At 49.7% G+C, this 20399-nt stretch overlaps 1 protein-coding gene across 1 annotated transcript in view; it reads left to right on the top strand.

Annotated features, from left to right (window-relative positions):
* LOC135908023 (uncharacterized) overlaps nucleotides 1–20399 on the top strand; it is a 230282-nt gene that overhangs the window by 90212 nt on the left and 119671 nt on the right. Inside the window, exon 8 of the mRNA XM_065439789.2 lies at nucleotides 10332–10467. Coding sequence (XP_065295861.1) covers nucleotides 10332–10467 — 136 coding nt within the window. The remainder of the gene's footprint in view (nucleotides 1–10331; nucleotides 10468–20399) is intronic.

The following is a 20399-nucleotide window of genomic DNA, read 5'->3' as shown; positions in this document are numbered from 1 at the left end:
AACAACGCAGCCCCCGCAGGGGCGTCTGCGCAAGCAGGCGTTTGGTGTGTTGCGACACCACGGACCCGAGCACACGACGGTTGGACCCTCCTGCGTGTAGCCGTGCGCGGCTTAGCCGTGTCCGGGGAAAGGGGGATCCTGGGGGTTGAGCCAATGCCGGGTGCTCGGACCTTTAAGGCCCCCCGGCGGAGGCAACACGCCTCTTTGGCCTCTGCTTCACGTAGACGGCACCCCCGGACTGACCCACCCGGGGGAAATCGGTAGTCGCCTTTTCCTGTCTCTCTCTTCTCAAACCTTCGTCTTTATCTCTCACTTTACATCTTTCCTGTCTTCTTCTCTCTTCTATTTACTTCCTTCTTCTTGGCGGCAAGGGTTAACCCTGTGTGGCTATCCAATCTTGGGTACACCATATTTGGTTATAGTGGCGGCGTACGGCTGGCGTCGTGCAGACTTGCATGCAAGCTCTGCCGCGTCCCCTCGTTGGGCTCCGTGGTGGGTGGTCGGCGCTGTTGCCGAATTTTTAACGCGATAGCGTTAAGGAGCTCGTGTCGCAGAAAAGCCGGTGTCGTCGGCGTCGGGTGTCGGTGTCGGCGTTTGCGGCGTTGACCGTGAGCGATAAATCATGGCAGGCGCTTCATAAATAAAAAGCAACTTCCAAGATTGGCCCGGTGGGAATCGAACCAGGGTCTCCGGAGTGTGAGACGGAGACGCTACCACTCAGCCACGAGTTCGATGCTTCCAAGCGGTGCAAACGCGCCTCTAGTGAATGCGGTGTTGCCTTCGAAACGAGCCGTGGAAAGTTATACTGCGGTGTATATTGGTAATTATGAACACGTAACGTACAGAAGTCACAATTACACGAGTTGCGAAGTGCGTTTCCGCTGCATTTCTTCTGCGCTTTCCGCACACGCAGAGCCATCTTGCGGCAAACACAGAAGACCCCCTCCTCTCAATGTACGGCGCTGCCCCGACAGGAGGCGCGCCGCGCGCGCATTGGGACCGCTGCCAGGCGCGTCGCGGGACTCCCTCTCCCCTGACGACGCTTCGCCGTGCTCCCGGTCCTTTCTTTAGATTACTATCTATCTCTCTGCCCGTGCCGATCGCGACGTTTGGCTGGCGTAGATCGTTTCCCCTCCGAGACACCGAGTTCTTTGGTTCGTTCCGTTCGCTCAGGCGCACGTTTCGTTGCCGCGCCGAACGCTGCGTTGCTCGACGCTCACCGCGTGATAGGTGGGCGCTAAGTCCGATGCGGGGCGCATCGTAAGTGATCGCTGTGCCGTAGCGCATTGTCTTATACCCCTTGGCGGGTCGACGGGAACGCTGTCGCGTCCCACTCTTGAAGGCGAAGCTTAAGCGTCCTCCAATTTTTATACATTTTCATGGAAACTTCTTTCCCCACACTTCCTGATCGCCCTCAGAAACGAGGGCGCACCGAAGACCTCTTTCAATTTTTCGGACGACAAGTCCACAACTTTCCTCGATTCCACGTCATTCACTCAGAAAAGCCAGATAAACTAGTGCGATCCATTTCACCGTTCCTTGTTTCCAAGTCTTTGACCGAAGTTTTCGGTACAGGATATAAGGTGTCGAGAATGTCAAGTGGCTATCTCCTTATGGACCTCCAAAATCAGAAGCAGTATGAGAAGCTGCCAAAACTTGTGTCATTTGGGGAGACCCAAGTAACAGTAACTCCGCACCGCACCATGAACACAAGCCGCGGTGTTGTCTCGGACGATGACTTGCTGGAGCTCACTGAGGATGAACTCTTGGAGGGCTTCAGTGACCAGAACGTTATCAATGTTAAAAGAATTAAGATCAGGCGTGACAGCAAAGAAATCAAGACCAAACACCTTATATTGACTTTCGGCTCAAGTATTCTGCCCGAGTCTGTAGAGGCCGGGTACATCAAGCTCCGTGTTCGGCCATATGTGCCAAATCCCCTAAGGTGTTTTAAATGCCAACGCTTCGGCCACAGCTCGCAGAGCTGCCGAGGCCGTCAAACCTGTGCGAAGTGCAGTGCACACGAACATACTTCTGAAACTTGCGTGAACACTCTCCATTGTGTAAACTGTGAAGGCGAGCACGCCGCATACTCGCGGTCGTGTCCGTCCTGGAAAAAAGAGAAAGACATAGTCACAATCAAAGTAAAGGAAAACATATCATTCAAAGAGGCACACAGGCGGGTAGCATACTTGCCAAAGAAAAGCTTTGCCGAAGTGGCGCGTCAAGGGGCAGCGTCACAACGGCCTCCGGCGGCTGTCCGGCCCACAGGCAGTGAGTCGGCAGCTACGCCATCTGCCCCCGCGGCGGTTGCAGCTAGCGCTGCTCCGTCAACCCTGAATGAGGGATCATCGACCCCGAAGGTTGGCGCAGCTGAGGCTGCCCCGGCCTCCTCGGCCCCTTCCTGCGTTGGCAACAGCCGGCGCAGCCAAATCCCTCTGGGAGCCCCATCGACCTCCGGGCTGGTGGGCGCAGGGGTCTTGCCCCCCAAGGCGGGACCCTCTCTAGTTACTTCTCGCTCGCAAGAGCACGTGTCCGGCGCCTCACACGAGGCAATGGACACTACACCTAACCTCAAGGCGCACCAAGCGCCGAAGGAGCGGCGAGGCTCACTCGAACGCTCCAGAAAGAGCAAAACCCCGATTACAGGGCCTCGAAAGAGCTCTGTAATCTAAGGCATCTTTCCGTTTCCGTACACACAGCACCAACTTACTTTAAATATGGATACACAAATCATACAGTGGAACGTCAGAGGTCTTCTTAGAAACCTTGATGATGTGCAGGAAATCATCCACCAACACAATCCAAAAGTGCTGTGTTTACAGGAAACACACTTAAAATCCAAACACACAAACTTTCTCCGACAGTACATAACTTTTCGCAAAGATCGCGATGATGCTGTCGCATCATCGGGCGGTGTCGCCATTGTTATCCATAAGAACATTGCTTGTCAACGTTTACAGCTACAAACGCCTCTCGAAGCAGTGGCGGTTCGAGCTGTTCTCCTAATTAAACTCATCACCATTAGCTCTCTTTACATACCCCCACATTACAAATTAACGAAACATGAATTTCAATCCTATGTAGATCAATTGCCAGAACCTTATGTTGTTCTTGGCGATTTCAATGCGCATAGCACCTTGTGGGGAGACTCTCGCATCGATGCGCGAGGTCGTCTCGTTGAACAGTTCTTTTTTTCCTCTGGAGCGTGCCTTCTAAATAAGAAAGAACCCACATATTACTCTCTAGCAAACAGATCCTTTTCGTCAATAGATCTTAGTATAGTTTCCGCGTCTATACTGCCTGAACTCAAATGGGAAGTTACGAGCAATCCTTGCGGGAGCGATCACTTCCCCGTACTGCTATGAACAGCTAAAGAAAATGAATTTCCCCCACAAGTTCCTAGGTGGAAGATGGATACAGCTGACTGGGAGAAATTTCGAAATCTATCTAGAATCTCATGGGCTGATATGTCTTCTCTAGAAATCGATGCCGCTGTGGATTATTTTATAGCATTTATAATAGATGCCGCATCTAAATGCATATCTGAAGGAAGTGGTTTGGCATGCACACGACGTGTCCCGTGGTGGAACGACGAATGTAGGATTGCTCGTAAGAAACAGAACAAAGCGTGGGGGTTGCTACGCGCTTCCCCCACTGCAGAGAATCTTATCAACTTTAAGAAAGTAAAATCTCAAGGCAGGAGAACCCGCAGGCAGGCCAGAAGAGAAAGTTGGCAGAACTTTTTATCAAGTATTAACTCGTTTACAGATGAGGCGAAAGTCTGGAACCGCGTAAATAGAATTAGAGGGCGGCAAACATATTCACTCCCTCTAGTAAATACACAGGGCGATACACTGAAAGATCAGGCCGACTCACTGGGGGAACTCTTTGAGAGTGTATCAAGCTCAAATCATTATTCACAATCCTTCCTAAAATATAAACAAATAGAAGAATGCAAGCCACTCACCAATAAATGCCGACAGAATGAACCGTACAATAGCCCTTTGGTGCTGCCGAGTTGAAAGCTGCCTTGAGCGCATGCAAGACCTCTGCACCGGGATCCGATAGAATCATGTATGAAATGCTCAAAAACTTACACAATGACACGCAAGTAACACTACTTACACTTTTCAACACTATCTGGGACGCAGGGTACCTTCCAACGGCATGGAAAGAAGCCATTGTGGTCCCTGTTTTGAAACAAGGGAAAGACCCTTCTTCAGTAGCAAGTTACCGCCCGATAGCCCTCACAAGCTGCATGTGTAAGGTATTTGAAAAAATGATAAATCGGCGACTAATCCATTTCCTTGAACAAAACAAAATGCTTGATCCCTTTCAGTGTGGCTTCCGAGAAGGGCGCTGCACAACCGACCATCTTCTACGTATTGAAGGACATATTCGTGACGCGTTTGTACAAAAACAGTTCTTCTTATCGATATTCCTCGATATGGAGAAGGCATACGATACGACCTGGCGCTACGGAATCTTGCGAGATTTGTCAGAAATGGGCATTCATGGTAATATGCTAAACGTAATAAAAAGCTACTTGTCCAATCGTACCTTCCGGGTGAAAGTAGGCAATGTGCTGTCACGTCCTTTTGCACAAGAAACCGGTGTACCCCAGGGTGGCGTGCTCAGTTGCACACTCTTTATTGTTAAGATGACAACACTTCGTACTTCCTTACCACCGGCCATTTTGTATTCCGTCTATGTGGACGACATTCAAATAGGTTTCAAATCCCGTAACCTCGCAGTGTGCGAGAGACAGGTACAGCATGGTTTGAACAAGGTGTCAGGGTGGGCAGAGAAAAATGGATTCAAAATCAATCCTCATAAGAGTTCTTGTGTTTTGTTTACAAGGAAGAGAGGCCTGGTTCCGGATCCCTGCTTAGAAGTGTGTGGACAACAGATACCTGTAAACAAAGAACACAAATTTCTAGGTGTCATACTCGAGTACAGACTCACTTCCGTCCCCCACATTAAACATCTTAAAGAAAAATGTCTGAAAACAATGAACATAATTAAACTTCTATCCCAGACTACGTGGGGTAGTGACAGGAAATGTTTAATGAATCTATATAAAAGCCTCATTCGATCGCGACTAGACTATGGTGCCGTCATTTATAACTCTGCCGCCCCGAGCGCACTAAAGATGCTAGATCCGGTCCACCATCTGGGTATCCGTTTAGCCACAGGAGCTTTCAGAACGAGTCCCGTACAAAGTTTATATCCAGAATCGAATGAGTGGTCACTTCATATCCAGAGAACATACATCAGCCAAACATATTTTTTGAAAGTCCACTCTAATCCCGAACATCTGTGTTTTAACACCATTAATGACATGACATGTGCTACACTATTTCGTAATCGTCCTTCCGTAAGACAGCCTTTCTCGCTGCATGTTAGGGAGCTTAGCGAAGAAATGCACGTTCCACTCCTCGAGCTTCGCCTAATGCATCCAGCCAAGCTGCTACCTCCTTGGGAGTGGCAGCTCATACAATGTGATACATCTTTCGTGGAAGTCACAAAGCATGCTCCAGAGATTGAAATCAAGATGCATTTCCGGGAACTCCAGCACAAATACTCCTGCACGGGGTTCTACACAGACGCATCAAAGTCACACGACGGGGTGTCCTATGCAGCCGTCGGTCCATCCTTCTCGGAATCCGACGTACTGCACCCGGAAACTAGTATCTTTACGGCTGAGGCCTACGCACTGCTGTCGGCCGTAAAGCATATAAATAAATCAAAATTCTAGAAATCAGTTATATATACGGACTCCCTCAGTGTTGTGAAGGCCTTGAAGTCTTTCTGTAATCACAAAAATCCAATATTTAATGAGCTCTACTCCGCACTGTGCAAATCATATATGTCTAGCCAACATGTGATCATATCCTGGGTGCCTGGACATAGGGGCATCGAGGGAAACGTTCTAGCTGACCAGATGGCCACATCAGTCTCATTGCATGCAGTTAATCCTACTGCTTCGGCCCCTGTCACAACCTGAAGCCTTTCTTAAGAAGGAAACTACGAAGCCACTGGCAACGCATGTGGGACGAAGAAATAAATAATAAACTGCATGTAATAAAGCCACAATTAGGTTTCTGGCCTCCTGTAACAAAATCCCGCCGGACAGATGTCCTATTCTGTCGTCTAAGAATAGGACACACTTTTGGCGCACATAACTTTCTACTCACGGGAAACGAGCCTCCAACCTGCGGTAGATGCGGGGAGAGGCTGACCGTCCTCCACGTCCTCCTGGAGTGTCGGGAATCCGAATATGAAAGAAACAAACATTTTCCCCTAGAATACCGACAGCACATCCCCCTTCATCCTGTTATGTTACTCGGCCCAGAAACTTTATTTGACACCAACGCAGTACTAAGCTTTCTGAAAGATGTTGTCTTGCATGTTTTTAGTCCCACATGTTCGTAGCGGGTCCTCTCTTCAGAGGATGCCGCTCCGATAGCTTTTTCGTATCGCACATGCCTCTAGGCCCTTGTGTTTCAAGGGCTCTGCCGAGGCAGCAGTGCTCCAAGTAATTTTAATATCCTATATTTTTCTCCTTTGCATCATTCTTCTACGATGGATTTTAATGTTCATAGTATTCGCCATTTGTCATCGCCATAATTTTATAACAAGTTAATTTTACGCACTTTACAGCGAATATTTTTTGGCCACTTTACAGCCAAGTCACATCTTCCATAATACATCGTCAACATTACCACTTGTCATGGCGCTCTTTGGCCAAACCTGGCCCTTGCGCCACAAAAAACCACACATCATCAAAAAACATAGCGTCACTTCCACTCGGAACAGGAAGCTGAAGCTACGTAAGTTCCGCTTGACGCCGGAAGTTAAGGGGGTGAGAAGGATAGGAGCGTGGAGGAGGAGGGTAGGTTGGCGGTACTTAACCTGGCCGGCGGTGGCGCGTAGATGCACACGAATGACGCTTGGTGGAATGGCTAGTGCGAGCAAATCATACATTTGCACCGGTTGCTTAGCACGGGCGTCTCACCATCGTCTGCAATCGGAGCGGAAATTGTGGCAGCGCAACTCCAGGAAGCGGAAACGCCGGAACCGGAAATGCCGGAAGCTGAAATGCCGGAACCGGATTTGGTGTGAGGGGAAAAGGCGGCGCACGACAAAGGTTGTCGCTACTTAAGAAAGCGGCGGTGGCGCGTAGATGCAGGGGCTTTAGCGCAACCGAAGTATACGTGTTCTTCTGGCCTAATGGTTAGATGATTGGGCAGCTTTGTAGGAGAACCGAGGTAAAATCCCGCTCTCGCGCACGCGGTTTAAACCGCAGCTCTCTATCGACGCGAAAGTAAACAACGCTAAAAAACATAGCGTCACTTCCACTCGGAACAGGAAGCTGAAGCTACGTAAGTTCCGCTTGACGCCGGAAGTTAAGGGGGTGAGAAGGTGAGGAGCGTGGAGGAGGAGGGTAGGTTGGCGGTGCTTGACCTGGCCGGCGGTGGCGCGTAGATGCAGGGGTTTAGGTTGCGCCAACGCCAACTAGCCCGTCGAAATGGTCGCCCCGTGTGCCGCACTGCGTCGTACCTGCGCCCAAAAGCTCATATGCGCGCGCCAGTTTTCTTTATGTCAAAGACATAGGAATGAAATGCACAAATTAATAGCATTTGATTGACCGCTTCACAAAAGGTTCCCTTCACTCAAATTCCAAGATGTGCGTTGTATCTGCATGATATCTTTAGTCCATACACTGCATTCAAGATTGTGCCTGCCAGATAGCCTAATGCCAGTTGTCGAGCTGCACTCCTCGAGTGAGAATAGCCGAAGACGCGAAGGTAACTTGCTCAAGAAATTAAAATTCTTAATCAAGTATTTATCAAAAATATCCTCTTTACGCGAAAGGCATTGCTGCCTCATTAATAGGTGCGGTGAAAGTTAATAAAACGAGTCCTTGCTAAGATGTGCCTAGAACCTGCTCTGCAGTAGACGTGCCCACGTGCTATGCAGAAATGTTTGAATGATCAGGTTGGCCTTTTGTTATCTGCTGGCTTCCCTTGCACGGCATTAACTGCGATTGCAGACGTGCCTCTGCGCGAAACCAAACAAAGTGCCATGGTAGGCAGCCTACAATGCTACGAAGTAGGAGTACGCTAGGAATGGTGCCATACATTCACCAAATTTCCCACAGTCTGAAGACGGTAGCAAGTAGGCACAATGTGCGAGTAGCTTTTTCTTCTTCGCGCAAACCTACGGGCCCCAGATTGCCTTTGAGAAAGAGAAAACTGGCGGCTACCGCAAGACGCACACTCATTCGTCCGTAAAATGCACGATGGGTGATCTATAAGATATCCCATTGCCTTGTAAGAAGTTATATATCGGGCGGGCCGGCCGCTCCATTATTGACCGCTTAAAAGAGCAGGCGGTTTCGGTTAGAAACAAGGGTGATGCGCATTTGCCTGCACATCGTCAACTCAGCATGTGCGCTCTGACCCTTTAAAAGATTCGCGAGCAAGGCAGAGGCGCAGATCCCACTGCAGGAGAACTTATGGAAGCCTTCTGTATTGTTTCAAGAGGTAGCGCATGCGTGAGCCTCACGTAGGTTTCTCTGCAAGACAGCGAGAAAGCGTTCTCCTTACTGACGTTATCCTCAAGACCCAAGGGCGTCAGGCAGGGGGTTGGTAAAACAGGAAGCATAGCAATGGAATACGACCAATAAAATAGTCAATAGAACATTTTAGTAATTCCTAATTATACAATGTTACGTAATATCTTGCCTGATCGTTTGCAAGTACTACAAATAATGGGAACAGATTAGCACCTTCATAATTCCTGCTAATACAATGTTCGACAAATAAACGAAACAACATGTTAATTCACACTACGCGATGCTAGCTAATACCTTGGGAAATATATTGTTACCGACAATGGCAATAATTTCATGGGGAAGGCGGTTCCGTTGCTGTGACAACTTGGTAAAGAAATATTGAAAGTGCTAGTGCTGCCTGTCTGAATTACTATTTTATGGTGATGATGGATGCGGCTCGACAGGTAAGCAGGGTGAATAATAAGGTCACTGTGAAGGGGGGAATAGCAATAAAATTTCTGTCGTTTTAAGCTGTTGTAATAAACTGTTTGTTGGTGCTGTTTTGTTTTGCGAGAGTGTGCTACCTTATGGCGACGAGAATGACGAAAATAAAACTAGTTCAAAGTTTGCGCTAGTCCATGTCCCTAGCGCTGTCTTCCTTCTCTGCGTTCAGAATTTTATTCTTCCTTTAGTGTTCCACTTGTATCCAGCAAGTTCACAAGGCGTACAGACGCATACACACTAGAGGCAGAACGCGCGCAGCGTGGCGCGATGGCTATCGCGAGGCAGCTTTTTCGTGCCGCGGGAGCGATCGTTTCTGGACCGATTTGTCACGTCGTTCCCCGACGGCATGCATGCCGCGAATTCCCGGAGACCGGTGAGAGCGGCCACTTCAGTGACGAGCGCAAGGGTAAGAGGTTTATACGGACCCGCCCGACCGCCTAATTCGCACTCGCGTGTCCCTTCAGCCGCGCCACCTATTTCGTACTATCGTCTGCACGCGTCAGCTCTCGAGCGCATTTGTTTTGATTTTCATGGTTTACGATTGCTTTCTACAATGATGAATCGAAACCGAGACGTCCCGATGGAAAGGTTTTTTTTTTCGAGAGTGTGTGCGTCATACCCAATCCTGTACGACAAGACGTGCCCTGAATAGAAGGACGCGGACGCGTCACCCAGTACGGCAATCGCATTGTCTTTTGAACGCAGCGACGCCGCAACAGAAGCGAGCACACCAACATGATTATGATTAGCGGCAGCTACGTCGTGTTCTACATAAGACATAACTCACGTTAAGGGCGCAGGACGAGGAATGTAAACCCAGCGCCGATCTGTCGGCAGACGAAGAAAAAGCACGCGACATCTAACACGTACACGCAGAGGCAAAAAAAGGAAGCGAGATTTTCATGCCGTGACCTCACTGCCGCAACGGTTTGCCGCCAGTTGGTGTGGCCGCTCTGCCATAGCTGCGTTTTGCCGTCGGCGTTTTTCCGACAGTGTGTATGCGCCTTATCACCTCCTAGAATTCTCAGGTTACACTCATTTTTCTTGCTTGAATGATTCAAACGAAGTGCTGTCAAAGAAGTCGAGCAACAGTGCATTTTTATTGCATGTATATTGGGACAGTTATGACGGGCTGTATCCTGATCCTGCGGTTCATTGTAGGCGGAACTTAGTTTAGTTCCATGCTAAGGGCCCAGTAGCGGCATTTTGAGCTGTGACGAAGAAAAATTCATTCTGAACTTTCCTTTTATTTTTGTCTTTGCAGCACCGTATTCGTGCCCTCAATGTTCATCGCGATTGGTCATCTCCCTTTCTCTGATGCAAGCGTCTATGGCTGCACCATACTGCCACCAAACAATGCTTTTTTTCTGCCGCCTGACACGACCTACGTGTTCGATCTGGTACGGACGCATTGCAGCAACTGCAAAGCATGTTCTTGTTGCAGTTACACTCAACTGAAAGAGTTCATAACGTCACATTCCTGTCGCGAACACTTTAGGTGTCGCGTGTCACTGATCTCGGGGCCGTGCATATGTTGGAGGAGATAGTGTCGGGAGACGCAGGAGCAGCACAGCAAACAGATTTTAATTTACCCGAACTCAAAAACTCAACCCCGTAGGGGCGTCTGCGTCAGCAGGCGTTTGGTGTGTTGCGACACCACGGACCCGAGCACACGAGGGTTGGACCTTCCCGCGTGTAGCCGTGCGCGGCTTAGCCGTGTCTGGGGAAAGGGGGATCCTGGGGGTGGAGCTGATGCTGGGTGTTTGGACCTTTAGGGCCCCCCGGCGGAGGCAACACACCCCTTTGGCCTCTGCTTCACATAGACGGCACCCCCGGACTGACCCACCCGGGGGAAATCGGTAGTTGCCTTTTCCTGTCTCTCTCTCCCTACAACCTCCGTCTTTTCCTTACTTTCCACCTTTCCTGTCTCCTTTTGATTTCTTTATTACTTCCGACCTTCCTGGCAGCAAGGGTTAACCTTGTGTGAGTAGCCAACCTTGGTTATATCATATTAGGTTATAGCGGCAACGTACAGCTGGCGTTTGCAGGCCCTGTTTTTCAGGCCCTGCAGCGTCCCCTTGTTGGACTCCATGGTGGGTGGCTAGCGTTGCTGCCGAAATCTCACATATATTTATGGATAGCTCTTTTCCTCCATTCCCTGATCGCCCTCAGAAAAGAGGGCGCACCGATGAAGTTTTTCAGTTTTTCGGACGCCAAGTCCACAGCTTCCCACGCTTCCATGTAGTTCACTCGGAAAAACCCGGCAAACCAGTGCGCACTATTTCACCGTTCCTTGTATCAAAGACTTTGACTGATGTTTTTGGAGCCGGATATAAGGCGACCAGGATGGCAAGCGGTGATCTCCTCCTTGAGCTCCGCGATAAGAAACAATACGAGAAACTGTCTAAGCTTGTGTCATTTGGGGATAACAAACTAACAGTAACCCCGCACCGTACTATGAACACCACCCGGGGCGTTGTCTCGGATGATGATTTGCTGGAGCTCACTGAGGCTGAGCTCTTGGAGGGCTTCAGTGAACAAAATGTTATAGATGTCAAAAGAAATAAGATAAGGCGAGATGGAAAAGAAATCCAAACGAAACATTTGATAATCACCTTCGGTTCGAGTGTTCTGCCCGAGTCAATCGAGGCAGGGTACATTAAGCTCCCTGTTAGGCCATACGTGCCAAACCCCCTGAGATGTTTCAAATGCCAACGTTTCGGCCACAGCTCGCAGAACTGCCGAGGCCGCCAAACATGTGCAAAATGCAGTACCCATGATCATACGTCTGAAGCTTGCGCGAACTCTTTACATTGTGTAAACTGTGATGGAGAGCACGCCGCATACTCGCGGTCGTGCCCATCTTGGAAAAAAGAAAAAGAAATTGTCACGATCAAAGTGAAAGAAAATATATCATTCAAGGAGGCACGTAGGCGGGTCGCATACCTGCCGAAGAACACATATGCCGAAGTGGCGCGCCAGGGGGCAGCGCCACAACGGCCTCCAGCGGCTGTCCGACCCACACCCAGTGAGCCGGCAGTGACGCCATCCGCCCCCTCGGCGACTGCAGCTAGCGCTGCAACGCCAACACAGCAAGCGGAGCCATTGACCCCGAAGGTGGGCGCAGCCGAGGCTACCCCGACCTCCCCGGCCCCATCCAGCGCTGGCAACGGCCGGCGCAGCCAGATCCCTCAGGGAGCCCCATCGATCTCTGGGCTGGTGGGCGCAGGGGTCTTGCCCTCCAAGGCGGGACCCTCTCTGAAAACTTCTCGCTCGCAAGAGCACGTGTCCGGCGCCTGACAAGAGGCAATGGACACTACACCTATCCCCACGGCGCGCCAAGCGCCTAAGGAGCGGCGAGGCTCCCTAGAACGCTCCAGAAAGGGCAGAACCCTCGTTACAGGGCCTCGAAAGAGCTCTATAACCTAAGGCATAACCTCCCTTTCCGTAAACACAGCACGTATTTACATTAAATATGGATACTCAAATTATTCAATTGAACATCAGAGGACTCCTTAGAAACCTGGATGACTTGCAAGAACTCAACCACAAACATAATCCAAAGGTGCTGAGTTTAGTGGAAACACACCTAAAATCCAAACAAACAAACTTCCTCCGAACGTATGTTACGTTTCGCAAAGATCGCGATGATGCCGTCGCATCATCCGGTGGTGTTGCGATTCTCACTCATAAAAGTATAGCCTGTCAACATTTACAGCTTCGAGCGGCCCTTGAAGCAGTGGCGGTTGGAATTGTTTTGCTAAACAAACTTATCACAATTTGCTCGATTTATATACCCCCACACTACAAACTACGCAAACATGAATTTCAGTCCTTCATAGATGAATTGCCACAACCTTACGTTGTACTTGGGGATTTAAATGCGCACAATAGCCTATGGGGCGACTGTCGTATAGATGTGCGAGGTCGGCTTGTCGAGCAGTTCCTGTTCTCTTTTGGTGCATGCCTGCTGAATAAGAAGGCACGCACATATTATTCTCTCACCAACAGATTATTTTCATCAATTGACCTCAGCCCAGTTTCCCCGTCTATACTGCCTGAACTCGAATGGGAAGTTATGAACAATCCTTACGGGAGCGACCACTTCCCCATACTGATAAAAACATCTAAAGAAAACGAATATCCTCCACAAGCTCCTAGGTGGAAGATAGACACAGCCGACTGGCCGAAATTTCGAACTCTCTCTAGCATCTCATGGGCTGACCTGTCTTCTTTAGAAATTGATGCTGCTGTGGATTATCTTGCAGCATTCATAATAGATGCCGCATCGAAATGCATATCCGAACTAAGTGGTTTGGCATGCAAACCACGTGTACCGTGGTGGAACAGCGAATGTCGGACCGCCCGTAAGAATCAGAACAAGGCGTGGGGGTTGCTACGTGCTTCGCCCACTGCAGAGAATCTTGTTAACTTCAAGAAAGTTAAGTCTCAAGGCAGGAGAACCCGCCGACAGGCCAGAAAAGAGAGTTGGCAAAAGTTTTTATCGAACATCAACTCGTTTACAGTTGAGGCGAAAGTCTGGAACCGCGTAAATAGAATTAGAGGCAGACAAACATATTCACTCCCTCTGGTAAACACACAGGGTGATACGCTGCAACATCAGGCAGACTCACTTGGCGAACACTTTGAGAGTGTATCAAGCTCAAATCATTATTCGCAATCCTTCCTAAAATATAAACAAATAGAAGAATGCAAGCCACTCATCAATAAATGCCGACTGAATCAACCGTACAATTGCCCTTTTAGTGCTGCCGAGTTGAAAGCTGCCTTGAGCGCATGCAAGAGCTCTGCACCGGGATCCGATAGAATCATGTATGAAATGCTCAAAAACTTACACAATGACACGCAAGTAACACTACTTACACTTTTCAACACTATGTGGGCCGCAGGGTACCTTCCAACGGCATGGAAAGAAGCCATTGTGGTCCCTGTTTTGAAACAAGGGAAAGACCCTTCTTCAGTGGCAAGTTACCGCCCGATAGCCCTCACAAGCTGCATGTGTAAGGTATTTGAAGAAATGATAAATCGGCGACTCATTCATTTCCTTGAACAAAACAAAATGCTTGATCCCTTTCAGTGTGGCTTCCGAGAAGGGCGCTGCACAACCGACCTTCTTGTACGTATTGAAGGACATATTCGCGACGCGTTTTGCACAAACAGTTCTTCTTATCGATATTCCTCGATATGGAGAAGGTGTACGATACGACCTGGCGCTACGGAATCTTGAGAGATTTGTCAGAACTGGGCATTTATGGTAATATGCTAAACGTAATAAAAAGCTACTTGTCCAATCGTACCTTCCGGGTGAAAGTAGGCAATGTGCTGTCACGTCCTTTTGCACAAGAAACCGGTGTACCCCAGGGTGGCGTGCTCAGTTGCACCCTCTTTATTTTTAAGATGACAACACGTCGTGCTTCCTTACCACCGGCCATTTGGTATTCCGTCTATGTGGACGACATTAAAATAGGCTTCAAATCCTGTAACCTCGCAGTATGCGAGAGACAGGTACAGCATGGTTTGAACAAGGTGTCAGGGTGGGCAGAGAAAAATGGTTTTAAAATCAATCCTCAAAAGAGTTCGTGTTTTGTTTACAAGGAAGAGAGGCCTGGTTCCGGATCCCTGCTTAGAAGTGTGTAGACAACAGATACCTGTAAACAAAGAACACAAATTTCTAGGTGTCATACTTGACTACAGACTCACTTTCGTCCCCCACATTAAACATCTTAAAGAAAAATGTTTGAAAACAATGAACATAATGAAACTTCTATCCCAGACTACGTGGGGTAGTGACAGGAAGTGTTTAATGAATCTATATAAAAGCCTCATTCGATCGCGACTAGACTATGGTGCCGTCATTTATCACTCTGCCACCCCGAGCGCACTAAAGATGCTAGACCCTGTTCACCATCTGGGTATCCGATTAGCCACAGGAGCTTTCAGAACGAGTCCCGTACAAAGTTTATATGCAGAATCGAATGAGTGGTCACTTCATATCCAGAGAACATACATCAGCCAAACGTATTTTTTGAAAGTCCACTCCAATCCCGAACATCTCTGTTTTAACACCATTAATGATATGACATATGCTGCACTATTTCGTAATCGTCCTTCCGTAAGACAGCCTTTCTCGCTGCGTGTGAGGGAGCTTAGTCATGAAATGCATGTTCCACTCCTCGAAGTTCGCCTAATGCATCCAGCCAAGCTGCTACCTCCTTGGGAGTGGCAGTTGATACAATGCGATACATCTTTCATGGAAGTTACAAAAAACGCTCCAGAGATTGAAATCCAGATGCATTTCCGGGAACTCCAGCACAAACACTCCTGCACGGAGTTCTACACAGACGCATCGAAGTCACACGACGGGGTGTCCTATGCAGCCGTCGGGCCATCCTTCTCGGAAACCGATGTACTGCATGCGGAAACTAGTATCTTTGCGGCTGAGTCCTACGCACTATTGTCGGCTGTGAAGCATATCAGGAAATCAAAACTCCAGAAAGCAGTCATATATACGGATTTTCTTAGTGTTGTGAAGGCCTTGATGGCATTCTATAACCACAAAAGTCCAGTAATGAACGAACTTTATTCTGCTCTGTGTAAAGCGTATATAGGTGTCACGCGTAAGTTAACGCCTGGTACGCTTGCTTGAGCGAGCGGAAGGAACACACGAACGCAAGATGCAGCACACACGTAACATTCATTCAATAGGCTATTTTAGCAACAGGAACACACGGTAAGATTCAACACATTGCACACGGCATGCGTCCTCTCTTACTAAGCTTTCCGCTCTGGCTACCGCGTTTACAAACGTCTGTGCGGCGATTGTCTATTCGCTGTAGTAGGAGCGCTTACAGTACCGGTACTGTTCGACGCGAGTATCGGCGTCCCCCGGTCTGTGGTCTGTCGATGCGATCTGGTCGTCGTCAGTCGTTGTTAGTGTCCGGCGTCACCGATGCCCCAGCCGACGTGACGACGGCACGGTCGCTGAGGGGCTGTCGCGCTCCGGCAGAGCGGGGCTCTTGTCGGCTGGCACTTCCGGTGCGCGCCGGCCCAGCTTGGTTCTCCGGACGGGATGGTGACTGGCTGTAGCCAGCCTCCGCGCGTCTCCCCGCAGGGGCGTCTGCGCAAGCAGGCGTTTGGTGTGTTGCGACACCACGGACCCGAGCACACGAGGGTTGGACCCTCCCGCGTGTAGCAGTGCGCGGCTTAGCCGTGTCCGGGGAAAAGGGGATCCTGGGGGTTGAGCCAATGCCGGGTGTTTGGACCTTTACGGCCCCTCGGCGGCGGCAACACACCCCTTTGGCCTCGGCTTCACGTAGACGGCACACCCGGACTGACCCACCCGGGTGAAATCGGCAGTCGCCTTTTCCTGTCCTCCTCTCCAATCTTCGTCTTTCTCTCTCGTCTTTTTCATCTTTCCTGTCTTCTCAGTACTTCTCCTCACTTCCTAGTTTCCCGGCGGCAAGGGTTAACCTTGTGTAGCTAGCCAGCCTTGGTTATGCTGTATTTGGTTATAGCAGCGATGTACGGCTGGCGTTGGCAGGGTTTCTCTAGCAGGAACTCCTGTCACGTCCCCCTGTTGGGCTCCATGGTGGGTGGTCGGCATCGCGGCCGAAAACCCTACTGTACTCATGGAAAACGCTTTTCCTAAACTCCCTGATCGCCCTCACAAACGAGGGCGCACCGAAGATCTCTTTCAGTTTTTCGCACGACAAGTCCAGAACTTTCCTAGATATCACGTGATCCACTCAGAAAACCCAGACAAACTAGTGCGTAACCTCTCACCGTTCCTTGTTTCGAAGTCTTTAACTGAAGTTTTTTGGAACAGGATATAAGGCGTCGAGAATGACAAGTGGTGATCTTCTCTTGGAGCTCCACGATAAGAAGCAGTACGAGAAACTGCCGAAACTCGTCTCATTTGGCGAAACCCAAATAACAGTAACTCCGCACCGTACCATGGACACCACCCGCGGCGTTGTCTCGGACGATGACATGCTAGACCTCACTGAAGCTGAACTCTTGGAGGGCTTCAGTGAACAGAATGTAATAAATGTTAAGCGAATTAAGATCAGGCGAGACGGTAAAGAGATCAACACGAAACACCTGATACTCACGTTCGGTTCAAGTGTCCTCCCCGAGTCCATCGAGGCCGGTTATATCAAACTTCGTGTTAGGCCATACGTGCCAAATCCTCTCAGATGCTTTAAGTGCCAAAGGTTCGGCCACAGTTCACAGAACTGTCGAGGCCGGCTGACATGCGCCAAGTGTAGTGACACTGAACATCCCTCCGAAACATGCCAGAAGACTCCACATTGTGTCAACTGTGATGGCGAGCACGCCGCATACTCGCGCGCCTGCCCGTCCTGGAAAAGAGAAAAAGAGATTGTGACAATCAAAGTCAAAGAAAATATATCTTTCAAGGAGGCACGTAGGCGGGTGTCATACCTGTCTAAGAGCAGCTTTGCCGATGTGGCGCGTAAGGGGGCAGCGTCGCAACGGCCTCCGGCGGCTGTCAGACCCACAGGCAGTGAGTCGGCAGTTACGCCATCTGCCCCCGCGGCGGTTGCAGCTAGCGCTGCTCCGTCAACCGAGGAGAAGGGACCATCCACCCCAAAGGTGGGTGCAGCCGAGGCTGCCCCAACCTCCGAGGCCCCTTCCAGCGCTGGCAACGTCCAGTGCAGCCAAATCCCTCAGGGAACCCCATCGACCTCCGGGCTGGTGGGCGCAGGGGTCTTGCCCTCCAAGGCGGGACTCCCTCTGAAAACCTCGCGCTCGCAAGAGCGCTTGTCCGGCGCCTCACACGAGGCAATGGACACTACATCTGACCCCAAGGCGCACCAAACGCCTAAGGAGCGTCGAGAATCGCTCGAACGCTTCAGAAAGAACAAAACACCTATTACAGGGCCTCGAAAGGGCTCTGTAATATAAGGCATCCACTCCGTCTCCGTAAACACAGCACCAATTCACCTTAAACATGGATACACAAATCATCCAATGGAACATCAGAGGTCTCCTTAGAAACCTTGATGATTTGCAAGAACTCATCCACAAACACAATCCAAAAGTGCTGTGTTTACAGGAAACACACTTAAAATCTAAACACACAAACTTTCTCCGTACGTATCTTACGTTTCGCAAAGATCGCGATGATGCCGTCGCATCATCGGGTGGTGTTGCGATTCTTACTCATAGAAGTATTGCATGTCAACCTTTACAGCTACAAACGCCCCTTGAAGCAGTGGCGGTTCGAGTTGTCCTACTAAACAAACTCATCGCCATTTGCTCCCTTTACATACCCCCGCATTACCAACTGAACAAACATGAATTTCACTCCTTGATCGATCAATTGCCAGAACCTTATGCTGTTCTTGGCGATTTCAATGCGCACAGCTCCCTGTGGGGCGACTCTCGTATAGATGCGCGAGGTCGCCTTGTTGAACAGTTCCTTTTCTCTTCTGGAGCGTGCCTTCTCAATAAAAAAGAGCCCACATATTACTCTCTTCCAAACCGATCCTTTTCGTCAATAGATCTCAGTATAGTCTCCCCGTCTGTACTGCCTGAACTTGAATGGGAAGTTACCGACAACCCTTACGGTAGCGACCGCTTCCCTATACTGCTAAGATCATATAAAGAAAACGAATATCCACCATACGCTTCTAGGTGGAAGATTGAGACAGCTGATTGGGAGAAATTTCGATCTCTAACTAGTATCTCATGGGCTGACCTGTCTTCATTAGAAATTGACGCTGTAGTCGAGTTTTTTACAGCATTCATAATAGATGTCGCATATAAATGCATATCAGAAGTAAAAGGCTTGGCCTGCAAACGGCGTGTCCCATGGTGGAACGAAGATTGTAGGATCGCTCGTAAAAAACAGAACAGGGCGTGGGGGTTGCTACGCGCTTCTCCCACTGCAGAAAATCTAGTCAACTTTAAAAAAGTAAAATCCGAAGGCAGGCGAACCCGCCGACAGGCCAGACGAGAAAGTTGGCAGAAGTTTCTATCAAGTATTAACTCGTTCAGAGATGAGGCGAAAGCCTGGAACGGGGTCAATAGGATAAGAGGGCGACAAGCAGATGCACTCCCTTTGGTAAACACAGAAGGCGATACCCTACAAGATCAGGCGGACTCACTTGGGGAGCACTTTGACAGCGTGTCAAGTGCCGACCATTACTCGCAATCCTTTCTGAAATACAAACAAATAGAAGAATGTAAGCCACTCATGAGAAAATGTCAACAGAATGAACCATACAATTGTCCTTTTAGCATTGCCGAGTTGAGAGCTGCCTTGAGCGCATGCAAGAGCTCTGCCCCGGGATCTGACAGAATCATGTATGAAATGATCAAAAACTTACATAAAGACACCCAACTTACACTACTCACACTTTTCAACACCATCTGGGATGCAGGGTACCTTCCAACCGCGTGGAAGGAAGCCATTGTCCCCCGCAGGGGCGTCTGCGCAAGCAGGCGTTTGGTGTGTTGCGACACCACGGACCCGAGCACATGAGGGTTGGACCCTCCCGCGTGTAGCCGTGCGCGGCTTAGCCGTGTCTGGGGAAAAGGGGATCCTGGGGGTTGAGCCGATGCTGGGTGTTTGGACCTTTAAGGCCCCCCGGCGGAGGCAACACACCCCTTTGGCCTCTGCTTCACAAAGCCGCACCCCCGGACTGACCCACCCGGGGGAAATCGGCAGTCGCCTTTTCCTGTCCTCCTCTCCAATCTTCGTCTCTCTCTCTCGTCTTTTTCATCATTCCTTTCTTCTCATTACTTCTCCTCACTTCCTAGTTTCCCGGCGGCAAGGGTTAACCTTGTGTAGCTGGCCAGCCTTGGTTATGCTGTATTTGGTTATAGCAGCGATGTCCGGCTGGCGTTGGCAGGGTTTCTATAGCAGGAGCTCCTGTCACGTCCCCCTGTTGGGCTCCATGGTGGGTGTTCGGCATCGCGGCCGAAAACCCAATTGTACTTATGGAAAACGCTTTTCCTATACTCCCTGATCGCCCTCAGGAACGAGGGCGCACCGAAGAGGTCTTTCAGTTTTTCGGACGCCAAGTCCACAATTTCCCACGTTTTCATGTCATCCACTCAGAAAAACCAGCTAAACAAGTACGAACAATCTCCCCTTTCCTTGTCTCTAAGTCTCTTACCGAAGTTTTTGGCCCAGGATATAAGGTGTCGAGGATGGCTAGCGGTGACCTCCTCTTGGAGCTCCGCGACCAGAAGCAATTTGAGAAGCTGCCACAGCTAGTATCATTTGGGGAGACCCAAGTAGTAGTAACCCCGCACCGCACGATGAATACCTCCCGCGGCGTTG

This window comes from Dermacentor albipictus, chromosome 10, assembly GCF_038994185.2.
Source record: "Dermacentor albipictus isolate Rhodes 1998 colony chromosome 10, USDA_Dalb.pri_finalv2, whole genome shotgun sequence".
Classification (NCBI taxonomy): Eukaryota; Metazoa; Arthropoda; class Arachnida; order Ixodida; family Ixodidae; genus Dermacentor; species Dermacentor albipictus.
The sequence above is the reverse complement of the archived record's forward strand: the minus strand, read 5'-3'. Positions and strand labels throughout refer to the sequence as shown.